Here is a 19,560-nt window from a genome sequence, read left to right as displayed (position 1 = left end):
GTTGGGCCCCTATGGAAGATAAGGCTGTAAAACCAATAAGTAATTTCAGTGTTTGCCCTAGGAAATCCTTGAAAACTAATTTATCAACTGGACAGCTTGCTGATCTAGGCAAAGAGCTCTTCCATCAGAAGATTAGATTACTCCCCTGGGCAAAGAGCTCACTTAACATTTATTGAACAATAGCTTACTAATCAAGACTTGCTTCAAGATCTAATCTATTATGTCAGGTGTCTTGCCCATTCTCAACCAGATTCCTGCATTGAAAGACCCTTCTTTAATCACTTGAACTCAGACTTCAAAACACTTTAACATCTTCCCCTGACCATCCCCTTCTTAAATACAGCTAACTTTGTAAAAGTGTTATTTCCCCTTAGTGCAGTAGATTCAATAAGCTTAGTTTTGTTTGATCATCAGGTTGTTCTGATGGTCTTTTGAGGGAGCTGGCAGTTAGCAGTCCTTTACATAATTCTGTTTTAAAGTACAGGAGTGTTTCTCTACTTAAGATCTAAACTTATTTTTAAGAGCTAATGTGGCTGCTTTATTATTATGTGGACATTTACACATAGGAGGTGGTATAGTATGGTGAAAAGATCCCTAGACTTTAGAGCAAGAAGATACAGGTTCTAGTCCTGAATCACCATGATCTTTGGTAAATCTCTTAGCCATTCTCAGCCTATTGTCTTAACCATAAACTGACACGACTGGATCAGGTGAAGTTCAACGTTCAGAATCTTCGGACTATTTGAAAGGTATTTTATTTTTGATGGTTATACCCTCATTCAAAAGAGAAAGGATGAAAACATCAACACATAGCCAGGCAGCCGTTGACATCAGCACACACAAAAACTGTCCTACAACTTGTAGCCATTCTGTAAAAAGTATCATAGTCAGGTATTTGTTCCTAAAATTCAGTATGATTCTTTCCTCACACTACTTTTCACAGCTTTGTGTTTGACTGACTCTAGTTACTTTGGCTGATTCACACAAATCTTACATGAGTTAAGTCTGCACCTTGTACAGTTTCTGTTGCCCTCCTGCACTGCAATCTCTTGACAGTTCACGCAACTAATATCTCCTCTGCCACCAAACATCAACTTATTCTGTTAAATAGTAAAAAATTCTAAAAGATGGCAATGTGTCATTAAATGCATAAGTTAAAAACAGAAGAACCCTAGTTTTTTGACAGCCAAAATACACAGGGAAACCAAAAACAAAAGACAGTCTTTAAAAGGGATTTTGTATCACTGAAGTGCATTTTAAACTATATAAAGTACATTATACAGAGAGGCACAGCAAATAAATATTTGGGGCTCAGTAGTAAAGATTTTATTTCGTTGCATGTAAATTCAATTAGCTAAGTTCTTTAATATCTACAAATCACACATAATTACATATTCATATACCTTACAAAACGACAATGAAGTGTGATAATTAAAAATAACATTATGATAAACTCTGCCTGTGCTGTTATTATTATTTGGTAATATTAATAGCAACTGAAGCAAAACTTCAGAGGTGAGATTTACTACTGAGGCCCAGTTACAATGATTTGGAGAATTAGGTACATATCTAGAAATGAAACAGGTCCAGAACCCTTGTGATAAAGATTTGAATTCTATAAGGCAGAATCTGGCCAGACACAGGGGCCTAGCCTTGACCTCTGTCCTAGGCCCCTGGGCCAGGTGCCAGGACAACCAAGGCCATTCTGCTGCTCAGTGCTGACAGTGGGACTCGGCTTTGTTTACACTCATTTTTACCCCCTTTTCTGTCCCCACTTCCATAAAAGACACTTCAAAATGCTGATGCTTCAGAGAATAAGAAACATTCTGAAAAGAAAAAAAACAAAAAGGCCTGCTGGCATATAAACTTCAAAAGAAAAAAAAAGCATGTAAGGTAAACCTGGTACAATAAGGAGACCTTATCTATTTCTTATCTATTGAGTAGTTATAGTTTTTAAATAACTATAAGAACACTTGGTCTTATGTTTACAACATTACTGTAACATTAATTTACGAAAACTAAAATAGATAACATTTAGTTGTAGTCAAAATCATCATACCTCAGTAAAACATACTTTCTTTTTTAAAGAAAAACTCCAATTACTCTGGGATATTCTTATTTAATCTTTATTTTAGCAGCTGAGTGCAAAGATCTTTTCCATTAAAATAAAATTCTGCCCCAAAAATAGCTAAAATGGAAACTGAAATATATGAACCATTTGTGACACTATAAGAACTACTTGTCAGAGCCAACTCAGTTTCTCATATCTCATATTTTTAATATTGACTTCAGGCTTTAAATTTTCTATTTATCTTTCTTTAAAAATATAGGTTCTACGCCAGGGAGAACATGAACATTTCCTTTGCAAGTAGCAAAACACAACTAAACTTTCACGACAGCTGCACCAGCATAATTCATCTTAAAATATTTAAAACATCATGCAAATTTAACAGCATGGGTACTTTTATTATACAGAATTTAATAATTAACAAAGACAACTTCCATTCTCATGGCACTTTTATAAGAGGCAAGGAAAGAAAAATATTATGAAGCTCGCTCTGTGGAAAAAGAATGAGATAACGGCTGTGAAAGGACAAAATTTACGACAGTTGTCTGGTTGCAACTGCTATCTTCTGTCTTCATTAGCATGTTCTAGAACAAGAAATATGATACTGTACACTCACAAGGTCTTTCAGTTGAAGATTTCAGAACGCTTAATAAACGTCCATCTGCAGTAACCAGCACTACTAATCCCATTTGGATGTTTTCCGCCTCATGTAACTGTGCCCCTCACTATCAATAGCTTCATAGAGGTCCTTTTTATTCTCTTGTGTTGCATGCAGATAACCAATATATGCCACGCAAAGTGAAAGAGTTACCAATCCGAAAGCCATTACAGGTTTGTTCTGTCAAAGAAAAAAAAAAGTATAAAGCTTTAGTAAGACTAACAATTTGAGGAGACCCAAATATCAGTTGCATTTTCCTCCTGACATGCCACATCGTTATTACAACACTAGCATTACCACGGCAATATTTCAACTATAATCATTTATTCAGTTCTTTATTCAATTAGCTAAACTACTGATTATCCAGAGATTATAGAAGACTCTTGCTTCTCCTCTCCAGTCTTTCTCCCATCTACACCCTGGACATCTCAGACCTCTACCCTCAGGAAGGTGACAGCTGGGAAAGGAGTGGGGCAGGAAAACTGGCCTGGTACCCAGAGTTTTCAATGTTATCTGTGTGAAGTGGAGGAGCTGCTTAACTTCCTGGGTCCTGGGCCCAAGTCCCTCCATTTGCAAACCTCAAATTAGTTCATTTTATTAGGAAGTGAGGATTGAAGTACACACGCTATTCTTCTTGCCCAAGTCATGAATAACTGGCAAAAAACCTTTTATATATTAGGCACAGAAATGATCATGATGTATACACTCTTCGCTGGGAACCTACTTCATAACCTCAAGAAATTTAGTGATTGGAACAGCTATTATGCTGTTAACCTTGATTTACTTTTGGACAATCCAAGACCCTAAGAGGCAAAGTTATGTTTTCAGCTTCACACACACACACAGAAAAGCTGTGTTGTTGTTGTTGATGTTAAGAGACAGGATCTCACTCTGCTGCCCAGGCTGGAGTGCAGTGTGCAATCATAGCTCACTGCAGTCTCAAAATCCCGGGCTCAAGTGATTTTCCTGCCTCAGCCTCCCAAGTAGCTGGGACTACAGGTGTGCACCACCATGCCTGGCTAATTTCTTTGTATTTTTAATAAATACGGGGTTTCACCATATTGGCCAGCTAGTTTCAAATTCCTGACTTCAAGTGATCTGCCCACCTCAGCCTCCCAAAGTGCTGGGATTAACAGGCGTAAGCCACTGTGGCCAGCCTAATTTTAAATTTTTTTGTAGAGATACGAGTCTCGGTATGTTGAACTCCTGGACTCAAGAGATCCCTCTACCTCAGCCTCCCAAAGTATTGGGATTGTAGACATTAGTCATGATGTCCAACCCCCACACCCCCCCCAAAAAAGCTTTTAAATACAGGAAAGATGTTCACAACTCCAGAAAAGCATTTTTGTTATTCCTGAAACTGTACCTTAGACCATTTTCTTTGCACGTTCACACTCAACGAATTGGCCTTTCTTAGGTCAATGTAAATGCACAGTAGTGATACAAATAATAGTTTCTGCTTCTGTCACCATACCTGCTATACCACTACTGAGAAATAAAAGAAACTCTTTAACTGAGGAATGTGAGCCCCCTTTAAATTATCAGGCCCAGAGAGGCACTGGAATGAGCTAGTAGTCACGTCTTGAGCTAAATAATAATTTTGAAGCCCTTGCTATGTGGGCTCTGGACTGACACCACCAATAGCTATAAATTAACCTTACAATGCCATCCACTAGACATTATAACTCATACTCTGTAATTCAACAATGTATAGCCAATTACTAATCAATGTCATTTCTGCAAACCAATGAAAATTACTGAAAAGCAACTTTTGTACTTGCCCCCTCTCCTGATTCACTTTTTTCCTGAAAAATTCCACCCTCTCCTTTGTTCTCCAGAGTGCTTCGCAAGGTTACTGTGAAGTGTTTCCCAGGTTACAGTCCTCAACCTTGGCCCAAATAAACTCCCTACATATATTAATTTGCCTCAGTTTATTCCTTTAGGTGACATTTCTATTTCAAAATAAGGGTCAAACTTTTTCACTTAGATGAACACCTAAGAAAGGACACGGACTCAGAGCAGTTTAAATTTATAATTCTTGAAATGCTTTTAGCAATTAAAAGAACACATTACTTCAAAGCTTTTAAAATATTTTACCTTGGGCCAGGCGCAGTGGCTCACGCCTGTAATCCCAGCACTTTGGGAGGCCGAGTCGGGCGGATCACGAGGTCGGGAGATTGAGACCACCCTGGCTAACACGGTGAAACCCCGTCTCTACTAAAAATACAAAAATTAGCCGGGCGCGTGGCGGGCGCCTGTAGTCCCAGCTACTCGGGAGGCTGAGGCAGGAGAATGGCGTGAACCCGGGAGGCGGAGCTTGCAGTGAGTGGAGATCGCACCACTGCACTCCAGCCTGGGCGACAGAGCGAGACTCCGTTTCAAAAAAAAAAAATTTTTACCTTGATTTAATGATCTGATTAAGTTGACCTATTTAACAGTTTACACTGGTAACTGTGTTACTAAAATTCTAATCAGATTCAACACACTTAAATATTTATCATATTTTATTTTAACTTGATTTTACATTTATTTTAAAATAGAATCTACATTTATTTAAAAATAAACTCAGCCAGGCGTGGGCTCATGCCTGTAATCCCAACAATTTGGGAGGCTGAGGTGGGAGAATCGCTTAAGGCCAGGAGTTCAAAACCAGCTTGGGCAATATACTGAAACACCATCTCTACAAAAAAATTTAAAAAGGAGCCAGGCATGAAGGTGTGCACCTGTAGTCCCAGCCACCCAGGAGGCTGACGTGCGAGGATCCCTTGAGCCCAGGGGTTTGAAGCTGCAGTGAGCTATGATTGTACCACTGCACTACAGCCTGGGTGACAGAACCTCTAATGAATAAATGAATAAATGAATTTCATCAAATCAAATGTTTTGGAATTTTTCACAAAGTATCTGTAATATTGCTTAGATAAAAATATTACCTACAGGCTAGAATTGCAGTATGTAAGAATGGTCAGATTTTCATTTTGGTTTCCTTGCTTAAATGGAAGGTCTTATTTACCTAATAGTACTTGATCAAACAACAAAAGTTGTCTTCAAATTAATGCAACGATTAAAATAGTACTTTAGATAGTTTGAGAAGCCAATCCATTAAAGTGTAACCATTTTCCATTATAACTCTCAAATGCCCTTAAAATATTTTTATATGTGTATTTATATGTGAAACAGCATTTACAATCGTCCTTCCACCTGCTTTTATTCACAGGGAGGTCTTGTCAACATAAAATTTCCATGATAAAATCAATTACAAGAAAATCAGAACTTCCTGACAGTCTGGTTAGATTAAAAATAAAGTCTTATCCTGGATATATTTCTTACAGGTTTAATGAAGAGCTCTGGATTCACAGCACGAAATAAGGTTGTTGTGCGCACCCGTCTGAGCCCCGGGCTTTGAAAGTCTTTCTCTTTGGGTGGTTCCTTTTTGAATGCTGGAGGCTCAGGTGCTGAAGACATCTTCATCAATGATGAGTTATTATCTAAAAACAAAATAATATATTTTTTCCCTTCATAATTGTGCTTCTCTGATAAATTTCTTTAAAAAGTCATTCTTAAATTCTTTCTTTGAATTCCAACCCAGATACATACCAAAGGTGATTGTCAGTTATCTTATTACTTTGTATTATGCACTTTGTAAATGGTGTTTTAAGTTTAATTTGTTAATTTCATTCATTATTTTAATTTTCACCTCAAAATAAAAGCTGTGGGCAAAGGTTGTTTTCCTACTTTTACAGAAGACGGGAGAATTGTTGGTTGGTCTGAGTCACGTTGTATCACATGAAACCAGGACTGAGAGTAGGTGAGGCCAGTAGGTTATCTGTTCCTTTCTTTATTTCCTCGTTTTCACTCCTCCTCACCTTTCAACAGCTCCTCCAGAACCCCACCCTGAGGGAAGGATCAGCATTCCTTTGCTCATTATCTTCTCCTACAGATTCACTCCTGGCCGGTTTCCTCCACTGCTCCTCTGTCTGCCTCCACGACCACCCACGAACTCATTTTCCCAAGCAGTAAGGATAAGGAGCTGTTTGTACTCACTCCTCCTTTGCCAATTAGCAACTTTCTGGGTAGGACATGCCCTGCTATCTCCTTAATCTTAATATCCTTTTTTATCTTAGCTACTCTAAATCTATCCTATTAAATCCAAGTGTGCCTTTTGTCTTCCTGTTTTCCTAGCTGAAATGTCAGCACTTTGGGAATATTTTTCTCTTCTAGGTATTATTAGGCAAAAGCTTAGTTTATCATCTCTGCCATCTAATGCTGGGATGGGAGGTGAGGGTTGAAAGAGGGGAGGTAGAGAAAGAAAGCTTCCAAAGATAGACATAAATGACAATATAGTAAAATTATTTGGGGGAAATGCTGCAATCACTGTACAGTAAATGTTATTGGGGCTTTGTTTGTATAATTTTTTTTTTTTTTTGAGACAGAGTCTTACTTGATTGCCTAGACTGGAATGCATGTGCAGTGGTGTGATCATAGCTTACTGCAGTCTGCAGCCTCAAACACCTGGGCTCAAGTGATCCTCCCACCTCAGCCTCCCAGGTAGCTAGGACTACAGGCATGCACCACTACACCTGGCTTTTTTTTTTTTTTTGGTAGGTCTCACTATGTTGCCCAGGCTGGTCTCAAACTCCTGGCCACAAAGCAATCCTGCTTCTGCCTCCCAAAGTGCTGGGATCACATGCATGAGCCACCACACCTGGCCAGTATAAGTATTCATTAAGCTTACTATTTTATAGACGTTATAAAATCAATATTTTCACAACTTCATAGTTAAGGAGAAAACTAGGAACTTGGCTTTTCAAAATACATTGTGTTGCAGTAGACACTGAATGTTCATCTATACCACTTGATCAGGTACGCACCTCAAGAGGAACATCTGCTTGAAGAGAAAGGAATGTTCTAAGCACTTTCTACACTTGCAAAGGCTTCAGAAATGTTCACTCTTGCCGGTTCAATCACTTATTCCTCATGCACGTCATGATTATCATTGTTGCCTTCTTCATCATTATCACCGACTTTCTGGTTCAATTTTTACATCAGTTAGCACTCCTGTAGCAACTTCAGGATTTGGTAACTTGGGAAATAAACTGCTATCTGTAGCCACACAGTCTTCAAAATCAAACTGGTTTGAGACATCAATGACAGTAGTAGTTGAGTGCTAGATTGGTTCAAACACCACATTTGGTTGCAGCCTTCTTACAGGAGGACCTCAGGGGATCCCACAGGAATCATGCCTGTGTTTTGCTAACATTTCATGACTACAGATAACTTTATAGACCATCAAGTCTCTGCAATCATGTCAATGGCTTATTCATGTTGCTTTTCTCCATTTTCTCTTCATTCTCTACATTTAGAAACTGCTTTCAGAAGTGAGCTTTCTCTGTGCCAATTACACCCTGATCCAATGGCTGCAGAATGGCTGTGTAGTTCAATGGGAAAAGCTCAACTCCTACATGATCCAAGTGTGGGAGTATGTTGTGGGCAGAGCAATTGTCTATCAGCAAGAGGATACTGTGGATTGCTCCTTGCATTCCCTTGTCAATCTTTATCAGTCATTCAGTAACACATTTCTCATTATTCAGGCATGTGTATTGGCTTGGTAATCACGGGGGGGAACATTTCTGAAGTACTGATAGTTAGCTGACTTGCCAAAGACAATTGTTCCAGAATGCATTACAGTAGAATACACCAATCATCAATCTGTTTATTTCCTTTGCAAAGTCTACCTTTGGCATGAAGCATATGATAAGGTAACAAGAACATCTGTTTCATCAGCATTTAAAACATCATTCAGGCTGGGCGGGGTGGCTCACGCCTTAATCCCACTATTTTGGGAGGAAGAGGTAGAAGTACTGCTTGAACCCAGGAGTCTGAGACCAGCCTGGGCAACATAGCTAGACCCTGTATCAAAAACAAACAAAGAAACAAGCCATTGAAGCTGTAACCAGCAATTTTTGTTTTTGTTTTTAAGTTTCTCCTGCATGTAAGTTAATAATTTTCTCAACCAAAACAGTGTTTTCTTCACTACAGGCAACTTGTGAAACAATTCCAGAATATGCCCGAAGTTTCTTGAGGCAGCCCCCACTTGCTTGAAACTCAACATGGCTGACAAGCTCTGGATGTTTGTCCCTTCTAAATCTCAAGCTGAACTGTAATCCCCAGTGTTGAAGGTGGAGACTGGCAGGAGGCATTTGGATCATGGGGGCAGATCCCTCATGAATGTTTTGGTGCCATCCTTGTGGTAATGAGCAAGTTCTTACTCTATGAGTTCATGTGAGATCTGGTTATTTAAGAGTGTGACACTTCTTCCCCCTGCCTCTTGCTTCCTGTCTCACCATGTGACATGCCTGCTCCCACTTAATCTTCCACCACAACTGAAAGCTTCCTGAAGCCCTCACCAGGGGAAGATGCTGGCACCATGCTTCCTGTACAGTCTGCTGAACTGTGAGCCAATTAAACGTCTTTTCTTTATAAATTACACAGCATCAGGAATTTCTTTATAGTGATGGAAGAAGAGACTAACGCAATGCCCAAGGTTGACAAAAATCCAATGCTTTCTATAGCACAGTTACATGCCCATTTCTTGCATGAACCCGATACCATGCAGAAACAGTGTTAAAAGGGGCCTCACATTCACTTCTGCTTTAGTCCCAGAATCCCTTTATAAATTTTCTCTTCAATCTTGGCTCAATCTTTCAAAAATGTGAACAATGTTGGGGTCGTGGTGTTAAATTCCTTTGCTATTTCTCCTTTATTGTGGCAGCAATCTACTGCTTCCATTACTGTCATTTTTTTCTTCTAATGAGAACTGCTGGTGTTTCATTTTTCTTCTCTTAGCCATGATGGTGTTTATAAAGGTATTTAGAATTTAAGTAACAAATGTTGGCCACCAGGTGCCTATACCAGGTGTCAGTGATGTTTCTCCCTGTGCTAAAAACTTGTTTGAGTATAAACGTGGGTACTATAGTCTGGATATTTGTCTCCCAAACCTCACGTGGAAATCTGATCTCCAATGTTGGAGGTGAGGCCTAGTGGGAGGTGTTTGGGTCATGGGGGTGGATCCCTCATGAATAGATTAATACCCTCCCTGGGGGAGGATGGGGAGCAAGCGAGTTCTCACTCTATTAGTCCCCTGGAGAGCTGGTTGTTAAAAACAGCCTAGCACGTCCCCTCTCTTTATTGCTTCCTCTCCTACCACGTGATCTGGCATGCCAGATCACCATCACCTTCCACCATGGGTGGAGGCAACCTGAGCCCCTCACCAGAACAGATGCTGACACCATGCTTCCTGTACAGCCTGCAGAACCATGAACCAAATAAACTTCTTTTCTTCATAAATTGCCCAGCCTCAGTATTCCTTTATAGCAACACAAATGGACTAAAATAGGGAAAGAAAATGCAAAATGAAGCAGTCATTAAAGTGGAAGGAATATTATAGTCTGTCAACAGACAAACCTATAAGAAACATTAGGCAGAAAATAGGTAACCCATGGCCATGTTATTAGAACTGAATCTCAGCCTCAGAGTGTGCCACTACATAAAACTGAGGCATTAGAATAAAAATACTATAAAGGCCTGAAAAAGCAAATTCACAAAGGTAAAAGTCATTCTAAACAGAAACTGACATAAACAGCATTTTTCCATTTATTATTGGAAAACAGCTGCATGTATTTAAAACAAAGATAGCCTGTGGAAAACAGATTAAAGTTGTTCATTGGGAAGAAAAGGTAATGGAAAAGATGGGTATAGAAGTTCATATTGCAGAGCACAGAAGGGTCCTCAGAGCATAGTTTATTTACATATACTTTGTGTGGATGATAATGTGCCAGGAATTGAGGATGATGAACTACTCCATACCTGATGTCCAAAATTAAATAAAATTGTTATATATAATTATATATTAATTATAATATATGTAATTAACATAATAAATTATATATTAAACAATAATTTATTATAATATATAATTTACATTATATATTATTATTACTCTACTCCTGGTGTATATAAAATTATACACTGTATATAATTTTGGACTTCAGGTGTGGAGTGAGTTAATCATCCCCTCAGGGAGGGCATTAATCTATCTACAAGGGATCTGCTGTCATTTTTTTTTTATATATATATACATATACAGGGAAGAGGAGAGGGGGAGAAAGAGAGAGACTAGTTACAGCTAACAAAAATGTCACTATTTTAAAATGAAACGGATGCAGTGATGCTGAGTGTTATGAAATTCAACCTATATGAAATATGTCTGTAAAAAATTATATAGCTAATTGTGATGACTTTATTTTAGTTGTAAGATTGCTTGATCTCCTTTTTTCCTTAGCAGAACCTATATTTCCTTTACAATGAATCAATAATCAGAGTAGTATTGGTTATATTGCAAGTCCCAGACACCAAATTTACCTTAATAATTCACTGCTTATGTTAAACTCTTTGCTAGAAATGACAAAGAATATTTTGACTGGAAACTCACATGTATATTTTAAAAGATTTAATATACCCCAATTTCCACTGTTATTGACACTTTCTGGAAAGTATGAGAGTAACATTTTCTATTATTTATCATTCTTTTATTAGAAGTGGGATAAAACAGCTCAGTTTTATTGCTGCTTCTCCTTTATGAGCCACAGTCACTGATGATACAACAGTTCTCCCAAAATTGCATGAACTTATTCACACCATCTATCAAACTAAGACTTTTTAACAACCATCTATACTTTGTTAAAAAAAAAATTCAGATTACTGAGACCAGAAAGGGTCTCAGCAGCCAATAATTTGTTATATATAACTATTTTAACAACAACAACAACAACATTTTCTACATAGGAGAAAATTCTTCTGTATTTGTTCACATGCCGGCCCACAGAGCTGTACAAGTATGACTGAAGCATAAATTCAAGACGTGCCAGTTGAATAAATAAAACAGGTAGAATGCAAAACCTTAAGTCATTTCTTCACAGATGTGTAAATTGTTTTGGGGAAAAAAAATCTGTATTTTAACAAGTAAACTTTTAATCCTGAAGTTTAAGTTGACTAGCTATTTTCAAGTACAAAACTAATACAAGTTCCAATTTTAAAAGCTGCAGAACTAATCATAAGGTCAAAGCATGGCAATAACTTATTCTGACATTACCACTCAGGTGAACTGCACCTAAGACAAAACCAGTTAATGTCTAGCACACTTTCATCAGAACTAGTCTTCCCACTAGTTTCTTCACCTTCTTCCCTTACTCTTTGTTTCCATTACAGCTGTCGCTCACTTACTTACAGATGATATTGACCAATCTCTAGTTATTATCACTTTGAAGATCTATTTATTTTAAGCTGGATTTAAAAACCTCATTTACTGTGTTAAAACAGTAATCACATAAAACATACAGATTAGCAGGGATGCTGGGAACCTGGCATTACACTGCTCTTGGCTAAGTAATTTTGGGATTAATTTGTGTGAGGCCCTACCTGCAAAATAATTAAGCAGGCACCCCTGGCTGTGTAATCTGCCCCACTTTATTTCTTCTTCATTTTTCCATCACCCACTTCTTGTTCCCTTTTCTATGCATGATCAAGAAACTGCTATTTATCTTTTCTTAAAAAAAAAAAAAAAAGAGGAGAGTAGAACATTTCACAGCTGCCTGTATAAAAGGTCTAAACTACGCTGTATTTACTTCATTTGTTTCTCCCTGGTAACATGCTCTTTACCTTTTTCTCCTGTCCATCCTCCTGTGATGGAAGCGTGCAATGGAAAAAGAAGCAAAGATAAAGGACTGCCTATTTACCCAACTCCATGAGAGTCATTTACATCTCAAAGCATAAGAATAGTAAGCCCCTGAAATTAGTAACACACAATGTGAGAGGTTGTACAGATGGTTCTACACTGAGAGTCAGGACTAGTCATTTTTGAATGATTTTCCCTCCTTCAGTAAAAGTCTTGCTCAGGGAGTTATTCCAGAATACATGACTACCTATTAATATATTGTACATGCAAATTAGACCAAGATATAAAGAATATAAGAATTACTTCAAGGGAAACAATCTTCAAATATATATTTTAGAAATAAGCACCTCAATAGAAGACAAAACAAAATGACCAGAATCATAAAATGTTAACAAGCAGGAACCTTATTAATAATGAAAGCCTTTCCTTTAAAAGACAGAGAATTATAAAATGGGCAAAATATTTTAATGAAAGTATAATACACTTCTTAATAGTTTCACATGCCACATTATCTTAATACTTAAGAAACTAACTTGAAGTTTGGGGCAGAAAACCTTAAAAATAATTTAAATTAGTTTAAACAAGTTTGGGATAGAATCAGAGGACTTCATGGCTTGAGGGAATTAGCATAACCTCAAATTCTCACTTTGCTACTTATAACCTGTGTGTCTTTAGGTGCCAACTCTGATTTTCAGTTTCCATCTTTATAAAAGGGGCACTACTATCTATTGCATAGATAGGTACTAAATGTGTGTATTAAATAAGACGAATACATTTTAAAGGATGCAGATGTTCAATGAATGGTAGCTACTGTCATACTCACCACTTTGTCTAACTCTCCCTTCTACATCCCCTTCTGAGAAACCCAGACCCAGGGAGATGTCTTTACCAGGAGGGTGCGATCACCTAGGTCTCCCAATTTCCAGCCCACCAATATTTCACCACCTCACCCCATCTTACTTTTAAATTGATAAAAGGCCTTTGCATATATATTACAATATTTAAGAAACAAAATTATAATCACTTGTTTTAAAAACTGATTATATATATGTTGTTTTTAAGGTAAAATATACTTTTTAAGTATCTTTCCCGCCGGGTGGGGTGGCTCACGCTTGTAATCCCAGCACTTTGGGAGGCTGAGGCGGGTGGATTGCTTGAGGTCAGGAGTTGGAAACCAGCGTGGCCAACATGATGAAACCTTGTCTCTACTAAAAATACAAAAAAGTAGCCGGGTGTGGTGGCGCACATCTGTAATACCAGGTCCTCGGGAGGCTGAGGCACGAGAATCGCTTGAACCCGGGAGGTGAAGGTTGCAGTGAGCTCAGATCGCACCACTGCACTCCAGCCTGGGCGACAGAGTGAAACTCTGTCTTAAACAAAACAAAATAAGACAAAACAAAACAAACAAAACAAAGCACCTTTCCATCTCTTGGATGTACTACGGTCCCTGAAAAAAGGAGAAAGGCTTTGCTGGCGACAGCCTGAGGACTGACAATCTGAGTCTTATCTGGCTTCCCCCAATGTCATGGACTACTGTTCGCTGCCGAAGGCTTACTCAAAGACGCACTGGAAGCCTCCAGAAGAAACTTCATTCAGTTAAGTTCTACACATTGTGTTGCAGGGCTGAAAAAGTACGCGTGTCCACACAATGACAAAAGAAAAGGGGCATCTCCTGAAAACACCACCATGCTCCCCTAACTATGAGTCTGGTGAGCCAGGACACTAAGAAACTGGAGGCAACGAGAGAGTTCTAGGGGTGGGGGAGTCCATGGATGAAGCACCGAACAGACTGGCGCCTGCAAGATGAGTCCGGGAAATGGGCTCTGTGGGGCCAGAGAGCTCCACCGACTTGGGGTGCGGGTACAGGGCGTCCACCGAGAGGCAAAGATTTGGGCTGCCCGAGAGGACGCTCCCTCCCTGGGGGGCCCGCAGGGCAGCCAGGAAGGGCAGAGACGGGAGCGTGATGGTGCGGCCGCCCGGTCCCCTCCAGGCCGGAACCCAGCCACTCTGCACCATAGCCGCCGCCGCTTACCTTTTGCGGGGTCACGTCCTCTCAGCGCCCGAGACACCCCGCCCCACCTCACCGCCCCACCTGCGAGAGAGAGCGGTAGAGCGCGCCCGGCCTGGCGCCACAGCGTCCCCTATCTTCCGGAGGTTGCAGCGCGGGGCTGCAGGAATCCATCCAGTGCTCGTCGTTCCGGTTCTGAGGACCTCGCGCCGGTCCTTGAGGTCTGCGGGCTGGAGTTTGCAAGGGACGTTTTTGCTTTCTTCCCTTTTTGACCTTTAGTTTTCCACCTCCCAACTTCAAATTACCTTCCAGTTCCGTGTGTATGTTTGTATAAATAAAAGGAGACATCTCCTAGAAGTATGTTTATTTCATGAAAGTGGAAAGCATTCTGATTTGGGAAAGAAAGCTAGATCTGATCTCCTCCTACCCCTACTTTAGGGGCACAGTCATTTAAGTGTAGAGTTAATACTCTGCCATTACGTTAGGGCCTTGAGAGTCCAAGATGCAGATGTATGCAGGTGCAGTTGAGACAAGAATAGATATAGGGATGCTGGTTTGCACATACTTTGCTGATGTTTAAGTTTGTTGGGATACACGTGAAAACTGATATGGTTTGGCTCTGTGTCCCCACCCAAATCTCATGTGGAATGATAGCCCCCTTGTGTTGAAGGAGGGCCCTGGTGAGAGGTCACTGAATCATGCGGCAGACTTTCCCCTTGACGTTCCATGCTGAAGTTCTCAGAAGATCTGTTCCTTTAAAAGTGTGTAGCACTTCCCCCTTCGCACTCTCTCTCTTTCTGTCTCTCTCCTGCACCATGGTAGGACGTGCTTGCTTCCTCTTCTGCCATGATTGTAAATTTCCTGAGGCCTCTGGAGCCATACCTCCTGTACAGCCTGTGGAACTGTGAGCTAATGAAACCTCTTTTCTCTATAAGTTACCCAGCCTCAGGTAGTTCTTTCTAGCAGTGTGAGAAGACACTAATACAAAAACCAAAAATAAAATTCTAAGCACCACCACCACCCACCTACCCCCAAAAGGAATGGACCTCTGTCTTGGCCAAGGTAATCTCAAAAAACCCTGAAAAATGAGTTCAGGCCCTGATGGGAAGGGGTGGGTGGTTGGACATGCCTCATTATACCCTCCTCCCATTGGAGTTTAGACACAACTGACCAGAATTAACATTAAAACGGAGATCTTAAGACTGATAAAATATACTGTAGCAATAAGAAAATTCCAACCTGACTCTGGAATAACATCACATGACACATAGTGGGACCTGAAAGAAATAAAAATATGTTACCCCAAAATATATTTATTCAACATATTTTGAAATGGCCTTGAAAAGCTGTCTCTTCCGGGGAAAATTTACATTCTATACAGAATCACTTTCCCTTACTAGTTTTTTTGTTTTTTTTTTTTTTTTGAGATGGAGTGTGGGAGTGTCACTCTGTTGCCCAGGCTGGAATGCAGTGGCATGATCTTGGCTCACTGCAACCTCCACCTCCTGGGCTCAAGCAATTCTCCTGCCTCATCCTCCCAAGTAGCTGGGACTGTAGGTGTATGCCACCATGCCTGGCTAATTTTTGTATTTTTAGTAGAGACAGAGTTTCACCATATTGATCAGGCTGGTCTCGAACTCCTGACCTCAGGCAATCCACCTGCCTCAGCCTCCGAAAGTGCTGGGATTACAGGCATGAGCCACTGCGCCTGGCCCCTTACTAGGTGTTTTCCAGAGAGTCTGACATCTTCTAAGGTCTGATAACAGATGTTCACATCTATTCTCTGAAGCCAGCTACCTGGAGGCTTTATCTACATAATGAGAACCTTGGTTGCCACAACACCCCCGCTTACCTTAGCTCAAGCTGGCTTCACATCTTCAGGCAGAGCTTAACTCTTTCAACTAATCGAAAACATGAAAAATTTTTCAATTCACTTTTGACCTGGAAGCCCTCTCCCACGTCCGCACGCTGCTTAGAGATGGGCCAAACCAATGTATACCTTACATGTATTGATATATGTCTTTGCCTGTAACTTCCATTTCTCTAAAATGTATACAATCAAGCTGTAGCCCGATCACCTTGGGCACATATTCTCAGGACTGTCTGAGGCTGTGTCACAGGCCATGGTCCTTAACATTGGAGAAATAAACCTCTAAAGTGATTGAGACCTATCTCATAGACTTTCTGGTTTACACAAGTTATATTACAATGAACAGAATAGTTGGAATGGAAGGTACCCATATTTTGGCATGGGTTTATGTAAAGTTTTGGTAAATATGTTTCGAATTTAAAACTTGTTCTCCCAAGCCAAATTAACTTCACATTTGATTTGAGGTTTAATTTTTTAAAAATTTTAATATTTATGTGTATATATTTATGGGGCACATGAGATATTTCGATACAAGCATACAATGCATAATAATCACATCAGGGTAAATGGGGTATCCACATCGAGCATTTATCATTTATGTTACATTCCAATTATACTCTTAGTTATTTTTAAATGTACAATCAACTATTGCTGACTGTAGTCACCCTGTTGTGCTATCAAATACTAGATCTTATTTATTTTATCTAACTATACTTTTGTACCCACTGGAAATCCCCATTTCCCACTCCTCCCGCCCCCACTACCCTTTCTAGCCTCTGGTAACTATCATTCCACTCTCTATCTCCATGAGTTCTTTTGTTTTAATTTTTATCTCCCACAAATAAGTGAGAACATGCAAAATTTGTCCTTCTGTGCCTGGCTTATTTCACTGAAAATAATGTCCTCCAGTTCCATCTATGTTGTTGCAAATTGTTTTTTATGGCTGAATAGTACTCTGTTGTGTATATGTACCACATTTTCTTTATCCATTTATCTGTTGATGGACACTTAGATTGCCTCTAAATTTGGTTACTGTGAATAGTGCTGCAATAAACATGGGAGAGCAGGTATCTTTTTGATGTGTCGATTTCCTTTCTTTTAGGTATATACCTGGCTTGAAGTTTAATTTTTAAAAGTTCATTGACATCTGGTATTACAAGGCAATCTTCTGACAGAGTAAGTTAAATTTCAATTAAAAAGCTGTTACTGCAGTAGCTAAAAACAATTGCAAGGCTACAAAATATTATTGTGTTGTATCCTAAGCAGACCCAAACTTTTTTCTTATCCCTTAGGGTTCTCAGTAATCTGTAACATGTCAGATGTCACTATGGAAACAAAGTACTTTTACTGTCATGATCAGTAGAAAGTGATCAGATGAAAGAATACAAGAAACATAAAAATGTGTAAGAAAAGAGCACAAGCCGTAGGTAAAGATAACAGAGAAAAGCCTGAGGGCCTTGCCCATTTCATGGATATGAATACAATGTGAATGATATGAATGATTTTGTTTATAAGTCATTCCATTTTATGATGCTTTTAAGAAATTACGTTGAAGAGTGATGCCAATCAGATTCGGCTTTTGTAATCTTCATTTTGAGCAGGGCCATCAATATTTAATAATATTTCCAGGGGATTTTGTATTTGATGGGATTGCATAAAGCAAAGTTTAATCTGTGTGAAAACACATTCAAAGGGACCAACGATATCTATTTTAACCTGGGGTTCCCAAAGTGTGCTCTGAGAACAACACTGGTGGTCTGGGAGCCTTCTCAAGGGATCACCGATGCCACTAGTGCTTTTTAAAATTCAGGCAAGAATAGTTGATTGACAATATTTAATAAAAGTCATACATGACTGGTATTTTGTCAAAGGCAGTTCTTTTTTTTTTTTTTTTTTTTTAAATAATAACATAAATGCTGGCGCTTGTTTTTTTTCCTAGCAGAAAGCCAAGCCAAAGCAGTTGATATGATCAATGTGAGCCAAGGATATCTGACTCCCTTGAATGAATTATTAGTTGACAAATGAAAAAATTAAACATGTTGTGGTAATTTGAAAAAAATCTTCCTAATCCTTCACCCCTCCCTATGTCCCACCTTTATCCATGCTCTCCCGCTCTGACTCTGGGGGGGTCACCCTTGTGATTTATTTTTGCTAACATGATATTAGCAAATGTGACACGAAATAAGCTGGAAAAACACCTGAACTGGTAAACATACTCCAGCTAGCCTGCTGGAGATTAAAAACATACAGAGCAAAGCCAAGTCATCCTAGTTATTCCAACTGAGGCCACTCGAGATTGACCAGTTAGGTGTGCACGCCTTGAGTGAGGTCAGTCAAGCCTGCCCAGATCTGCTGAACTCTGCAGATTTATGAACTTAAATATGTGTATTTTTGTTTGCCACTGAGGTTCAGTTCGTTGTTGTGCAGCATTATGGTGCCAATAGAAACTGATTATATGCCCTCCATTGTAAATTCCTCGGAATCAAAGAGTATTTGCCTGGTAGTTTAAGGAGCGGTCTGTTTTCTAGTGGTGCTTGTAAGAAGGACAAACATCTTGCTATTTTTGAAAACTATGTAGTTGTCTGGCATCACAAGAATGTCTGACCTGGGAAGAAAATGAAATCTATGAAATGCTATGAGATATAAATTAGTAAAAAAAAAAAAAAAAAAGAATAGGGAACTGATATTATTAGAGGATCACAATTCATTACTGTTTTTCTTCCATATGATTTTAGCAGAACTGTTTTTAATACTTTTCATGTCAGGTCATCATGTATTTACTTCTCTCACATTTTGAAATACTGGAAATAATAATAATTTATTCTATATTATTTAAAGTCTTGTGTGTTTTTTTTGTTTTTTGAGACGGAGTCTCTCTCTGTGGCCCAGGCTGGAGTGCAGTGGCGCAATCTCAGCTCACTGCAAGCTCCGCCTCCCAGATTCATGCCATTCTCCTGCCTCAGCCTCCCGAGTAGCTGGGACTACAGGCACCTGCCACCACGCCCAACTAATTTTGTTTTTGTGTTTTTAGTAGAGACGGGGTTTCACGGTGTTAGCCAGGATGGTCTTGATCTCCTGACCTCGTGATCCACTCGCCTCAGCCTCCCAAAGTGCTGGGATTACAGGGGTGAGCCACCACACCGGCCTATTTAAAGTCTTAAAGTACCTTAAAAGTGATATGAGATGAAAACATTTTTATCCTAACTGTTCTTCTTTTGAAAAAAGC

General features: G+C 39.4%; 1 protein-coding gene across 3 annotated transcripts; it reads right to left on the bottom strand.

The window, feature by feature from the left end:
- Window positions 1–738: 738 nt before the first annotated feature.
- Window positions 739–14,527, bottom strand: SMIM8 (small integral membrane protein 8). 3 transcript variants are annotated; one of them, XM_011988935.1, is made up of 4 exons: window positions 14,489–14,497; window positions 12,441–12,461; window positions 6,054–6,211; window positions 2,086–2,906 (listed from the first exon to the last, which is right to left on the bottom strand). In XM_011988935.1, the coding sequence occupies exons 3-4, from the start codon at window positions 6,192–6,194 to the stop codon at window positions 2,748–2,750; spliced, it is 300 nt and encodes a 99-aa protein (XP_011844325.1). In that variant the 5' UTR covers window positions 6,195–6,211; window positions 12,441–12,461; window positions 14,489–14,497; the 3' UTR covers window positions 2,086–2,747. The 3 variants fall into 3 exon arrangements, with proteins under 3 accessions (XP_011844333.1, XP_011844325.1, XP_011844319.1); XM_011988943.1 differs by lacking the exons at window positions 2,086–2,906; window positions 12,441–12,461 and adding an exon at window positions 739–1,826 and having other exon boundaries at window positions 14,489–14,527; XM_011988929.1 differs by lacking the exon at window positions 12,441–12,461 and having other exon boundaries at window positions 14,489–14,527.
- Between the last annotated feature and the right edge of the window lie 5,033 nt (window positions 14,528–19,560).

This window comes from Mandrillus leucophaeus, unplaced genomic scaffold, assembly GCF_000951045.1.
Source record: "Mandrillus leucophaeus isolate KB7577 unplaced genomic scaffold, Mleu.le_1.0 Scaffold1092, whole genome shotgun sequence".
Lineage (NCBI taxonomy): Eukaryota > Metazoa > Chordata > Mammalia > Primates > Cercopithecidae > Mandrillus > Mandrillus leucophaeus.
The sequence above is the reverse complement of the archived record's forward strand: the minus strand, read 5'-3'. Positions and strand labels throughout refer to the sequence as shown.